At 48.4% G+C, this 6,000-nt stretch overlaps 1 protein-coding gene across 2 annotated transcripts in view; it reads left to right on the top strand.

Annotated features, from left to right (window-relative positions):
* LOC147684367 (mitochondrial carnitine/acylcarnitine carrier protein-like) overlaps positions 1-5,300 on the top strand; it is a 44,488-nt gene extending 39,188 nt beyond the window's left edge. Inside the window, exons 8-9 of one of the 2 annotated variants that reach the window (XM_086940284.1) lie at positions 3,126-3,247; positions 4,286-5,300. In XM_086940284.1, coding sequence (XP_086796410.1) covers positions 3,126-3,247; positions 4,286-4,348 — 185 coding nt within the window. In that variant the 3' untranslated portion in view covers positions 4,349-5,300. The remainder of the gene's footprint in view (positions 1-3,125; positions 3,248-4,285) is intronic. The other variant, XM_086940285.1, reaches the window with a different exon arrangement.
* Positions 5,301-6,000: the final 700 nt, after the last annotated feature.

Genomic DNA, 6,000 nt, shown 5'->3' on the forward strand with positions numbered 1-6,000 from the left:
GAAACAAAAAGGAGTGCAAAGCACCCACACAGCAACTAGTGTGAGTGCTGCATAAACATGACCTGGGAGCTATGTTGATGCAAAAGAAACCTACAACTGTATGCTCACCACAGCATCTCCATCCTGGAAGGTGTAGGTGCTAGCATCTGGTGGGGACGCAAAGGGATGGCCTCAACATCTGTGGGTTGGATTTGTACTCAATGTAACTTTAAAAGGAGGGTGTGGGTCCCACATGTGAGTCTGGTGGGGACACTGAGGGAGGGCACAGAAATCTTTGGGTTGGATTTGTACTACATATGACTTTAAAAGGAGGGGGTATTGAACCTGTCAATCAGCCCTCCCCATGAGTTAGCTCTTTGTGCCCAGTTCCCCCTGACCTGGTCAATAGACACCACCCTGCACCTGGGCATACCGCTTGCTTCCACGGAAGACCCTGGCGATCAACTACAGAGCCCTTATTATTATTATTATTATTATATGAAATTTGTAATGCGCTCAGCTTACCCGGGGGCATCCCGGCGCAACAGACCAAAGAAGGAGGAACTCGAAACTCACTACTGTGGAAACAAGTAGGTTTTAAGAAGTTTCCTAAATACTAGGATCTTGTGCTCTGAGCGAATCTTAAGGGGCAGAGAATTCCACAGAGATGCCACCTGAACCGAGAAGCGCCTGCCCCCAGTCCGAGCTCTTCTGACTCTCGCAGATTGCAAAAGATGTTGCTGGTCTGAGCGCAAAAGGCGGGGAGGTTTATAAGGACGGGCCATATTCAAAAGGATGGGGGGGCCTTTGCCATGGAGAATTTTATGGGCCGTGCACAACGCCTTGAATTTCACCCGCTCCTTAACAGGGAGCCAGTGAAGTGCTTTCAGGGCTGGGGCAGCAGACTGCCTTCTAGGGATCTCCATCAAAACTCTGGCAGCTGCATTTTGCACCTGTTGGAGGGTTTTAAAGGTGGCTTCAGGGGCACCAAGAAACAGGGCATTACCAAAGTCAAGCCTAGAAAGGATTAAGCCACGCATCAAAAGCTTCTTAGCTGGATCCGGAAGCAGTGGGAGAACCTTTCGGGCTGACTTCAGTAGACCGAAGCAAACCCCCGCGGTCTTTCTGGCGTGGGTCCTAAAGGACAGATCTTCCTCCAACCATACTCCCAAGGACTTGATCTCCTTCTTGGGAGATGGAGGGTCGCCAAGAGACCGGGGGACCGGACGAATAAATCACTGGCTATATGGGGCCAACTGCGGCTGGTTTGGTCGGGGCGCATTGCAGCTGTTAAAATGACAGTATTGCTGCGTATTCTGTACATTTTACAAATTATCCCGCTTGTCCCTCCTCCTGCAACACTGTGTTTGTAACAACTCGCTATCAATACATTTATATGGGGTGGAAAGAGGCCACGTCTTACAGTCTTATCCAGCTAACGCGGCCAAAGGGTGAAGGTGGCTTGGTGCGCCCCCTGATCAGCCGGTATTATCGAGCCACGCAACTCTCATACGTGGTGGAATGGAATAGGCCCCTCTCTGAAAAGCACTGGTCGTTTATGGACCAGACAGTAGCCGGTGTAAACGTTTGGCGGGAGGCCTGGCTCTCTCGTAAATTCAGAGCCTGGGGACTGTACGCCTCGCCGGTGATGGTAACAATGATGAAAGTCTGGGACAGCGTGGCCCTCTACAATGGGCTGACATCGTTTCCCTCTCTCATGTCACCGATTTTTGATAACCCTGATTTCCCCCCGGGTTGGGGGTCCGAGATTTTTGGCCGCTGGCGGGAGTTAGGATGTAAACAAGTGGGTTCTCTCTTCGGTCCATCAGGGGTTATCCCTTTTGAACAGCTTCAATACTCGCTATCCGCCACTGATGGGTTCAGTTAACTGGAGCTGAGACCATGGGTGACCTCCCTGGGCTATAAGGCAGCGGCCTCCCGTCTACTAACCGTGTTCAAAAAATGGCTGGTCCGTAGAGAGGACGACAAGCGCCTTATCTCAGAGCTCTACTTGGATTGCCAAATCTCCTGACTTTTCTGGCCCGCTCACTGCGGGCTGTCAGATGGCCCTGGCAGTAAACGCTGAGTGCCAAGTATTGTATTGTAATTGCATTTATATAGCGCTTAGTACCCCTGAAAAGGCGTCAAAGCGCTCTTTCGGCGAGTAGCACGCTACTCCGGGACCCATAGAGGATTAGTGTTGAATTAGTATAGTGAAACATGCAAGTACATTTTAAGTGGTGGATAGGTTAGTCAGTTATTTGGATTCGGAAGGATAGCACAAGGATAGAACACTCTGGGGCTTGGGCAAAGGCCCAGACCATACCTCCGGGCTTCACAGGCTCTGCCCTGCCTTGGCAATGGAGCGACTGTCCTTAGCAGTGGTAAATAAAGCTGCTGCCTACTTGGAGCTATGGGCCCCCTTTATCCCTCCTCTCTCGCTAGAATTCAGAGAAGTGACATGCCCCAAATGTCTACGGATTCTGCACTTGCTCCCCCCACCACAGGCGGATTTGGTAGAGTTGTGTATTCCTAGTTTTCATGACATACGCTGCCGGCCACTGGCAGTAGCCAAGACTGTAATATTGACTCTAAGGACCGCTATCAATAAACAAAATTGTTCCATAAAAAGAGGGCGTGTGTCTCACGTGTGAGTCTGGTGTAACACTGAGGGAGGGCACCTAAATCTGTGGGTTGGATTTGTACCTTGAAACTCAAGGAGAGGGGGCTCTTTAATCCAAAGGGATGGAGCACCCAAAACCATAGAGTTAAAATAGAAGGATTCCCTTTGGGTAGAATACACAATGGATTTATTCACATTCCTCTCACCATTCATCGACACCAGTTCTAAAAACACGCGAGTGAAGCACTTATAAACAAACTAATACGTTTAGTAAAAATATTCCTCTACTTTATTACATCAATAAATTTCACAAATGCATATTATATATTGATCAAACAGAATCACTTCATGGCATTAAAAACAGTCAAAAAGAAGAAAGATTCTAGAAGGAGAAACTATAAAGACAATACATTGTGTCATTCCTATGTCAATTAGGCTAAAGTAGTAGACAGCATGATGATCCTGATATTGAGTATTTACTAGGACAAGTAGTTTGATAAACTCCCCCTCTCTTCCTCCACAGCCCCTGAGGGGAGGTACAAGGGATTCGCGGATGTGCTGCTAGAGGTTCTACGCGAAGAAGGCCCACGCGGACTGTACAAGGGCTTCGCGGCGGCCATTCTGCGAGCATTCCCCGCTAATGCGGTAAGACTCCTGCCCTAATATTAACATTTATTTCAAAATGCCACTAGTGGTGACCCAGCAGCAGCGTGTGGTGTGTGATAAAATATATTACCACACTCTCTTTGTGTTAGGGCTAATTGAAATGGAATGCTGCAGGAACTTAAGAGGTGTGATGAAAGTCCTTACCACACACCCTGGAATGGTTGGAGGCACCCAGTGAATGGACTGCAGAGGGATTCACACAGGTGTCACAGTGATCAACAAGAAAACTCTTTTTGAGCTTTCCCCAGTCGGTTTTATTTATTCTAAAATGTCAGCCAAGTACAACACATTTCAGAGATACCTTAGAACTGTATCAGTGAACCACAGAAAAGAAGATCACACCGTAGACTAAACAGATACAGAAAAATAAAATACACTCAGAAAGGGAGAGGGGGAAAAGAGGCAAGACAGAGAGGAAAAGGCAGGAGAGTGCAAGGAGACAGCACAGGGCAGCTGTCACACACCGAGAGAGAAAGAGAGAGAGAGAGAAAGAGGCAGGGGAGAGCATTAAAGGCAGGAGAGTGTAAGGAGGCAGCACCGGGCAGCTGTCAGACCCAGACAAAGGAAAATATGGGGTTAGGGAAGAAAAAGTCAAGGGTGTGTATAGGTAGTATATGAATGCTGATGCACCCAGCGAAGAGAGAGGAGAAAGGGTCAGGATTGGAGCATTAAAGGCAGCGGGTTATAGAGGGGCAGGACAGCACTGCTCCCCCAGAAAGAAGGGGCAGAGAGGGTCAGGAGGGTTCATAGGGGCAGCCTCTGGACAGCAGCCGCACTCTGAGATGAAGGGATGAGGAAGAGGCAAGGGAGAGGGATTTAGAGACAGGACCATATAGTGTTTTTGTTCCAGGACAGATAACCCCTCATACTGTGCTTGAGGGGGTGACCCACTCCACTCATGAAATTCCACTCACGCAGGGCCTCTTTGCTGCTCAGGAGGGTGCAGCTCTGCTTTGAGGTGGGGAAGAAGGAAGGCTCTTGCTGTTTCCTTGTGTGACTTCCTTTTCTTTCTTCCAGGCCTGCTTCTTTGGGTTTGAAGTCTCCTTGAAATTCCTCAACTGGCTGGTGCCAGTTGAATGAGGTTCCTTGGCATCACTCTGCGTGGGCACCACATCAGATGCGTCATCTCACCCACTGGCACGTGTATCACCCTGGAAGGATGTCGCTTCTGGCCAGGCTCAGTGGTTCATGGAGTCTTAAATCCATCCAGCCTCAGTGGTCAGTAGAGTCTTCTGGCCACGTCAGCGTTCCACAGGGTCTCACTTCCGGTCCGCCTGAAGTCAGCCTGAGATCTGCCTGAGGTCAGCCTGAAGTCCGCCTGAGGTCCGCCTGAGGTCCGCCTGAGGTCAGCCTGAGATCCGCCTGAAGTCCGCCTGAGGTCAGCCTGAGGTCAGCCTGAGGTCCGCCTGAGGTCAGCCTGAGGTCAGCCTGAGGTCAGCCTGAGGTCAGCCTGAGGTCCGCCTGAGGTCAGCCTGAGGTCCGCCTGAGGTCAGCCTGAGGTCAGTCTGAGGTCAGCCTGAGGTCAGCCTGTACAACCACATGGTCCTCCCATCCAAGGATAGTGCTCAACCCACCCCAGGGAAGGGAAAACTACAGGAATGGGAGCAGAGTTTCAGGAAATGTTCTACAGCACCCAGCCAGGTCTCACTAGCTTCAGATCCCTGGTATTAAATTAATTTACACTTCTGAAAAGTCACAATTTTCTGTGCAGAAGAAACCCTTTCCCTGGCAATAGAACTTTTCCTACAGCTATTTATTTGATGAGTCCTGTATGAGGAATTTGAGAAGCAGTTTCTTACTGGTCTACAATCCAGGACTCCCTAAGGGAGGACTTGGCACTTCTTGACACATTCGTTTCATTACAAGATGGCCGCCCTTGGACACATGCAGAATTGTAGGTCAACTGTTTACACTCAGACTCCACAGTCAGAGGTTTCCACCGGTACTCATGGAAAGCTATTGTAAATCTAATTCATGGAGAGACAAAATATCGTCGTGACATCTTTGCATGCTAAAATCTGCTCAGCAAGTGAAAATTTTTTATTTCCTCTTTTGTCCACACGGAAAATTGTTTTTGGCATGCAGAAACCTATACCTCTGTACCTCACCAATGTTTGGTATGTTTCGATCTCCTTCCCACACAGGAAAGGTAGTGACTTCTCTTCTTACGAGGAATAACTGTATATCCTTCACGAGGTTGTAAATGGGTCTGATAGAAATGTGTGAATGCCCAAAAATGTGCACGTCTGTGGGTGTGGACGTGCTGCATGGACATCTCATCCCTGCAATGCCCTCTCCCCACCCCGTGAGTAAATTTACTCACACAAAAATACGTTGGCGAGTAACCCCCAGATTCATCATTGTCATGTTTTGCGAGTCCTTAATAGCGATTATTAAGGAATCGCTATTAAAGACTCGCAAAACTGGATTCATGTAGAAATCGCAATATTCATTGCGATTCCTACAGCTTCCTTATTTGCGATTCGCTAATTGCTAATCGCAAATAAGGAAGCGATTTCAAGGGTGCCAGGGTGTCCAAAAGACACCCTGTTGCACCCCTGAAATGGTAATGTACACTGGTGTTGCACACACACATGTCCAAAGTACATGTGTGTGTGTAACATACAACTTAGAAAAATGCACTAAAGTGCATTTTTCTAAGTTTTCGCTATTTACCACGTAGTTAGACTTCGTTGTAAATAGCGACCCCAGATTGCGAATTCGCAATTTTC

The sequence above is a fragment of the Lissotriton vulgaris genome, chromosome 10 (genome assembly GCF_964263255.1).
Source record: "Lissotriton vulgaris chromosome 10, aLisVul1.2, whole genome shotgun sequence".
NCBI classification, from domain to species: Eukaryota; Metazoa; Chordata; class Amphibia; order Caudata; family Salamandridae; genus Lissotriton; species Lissotriton vulgaris.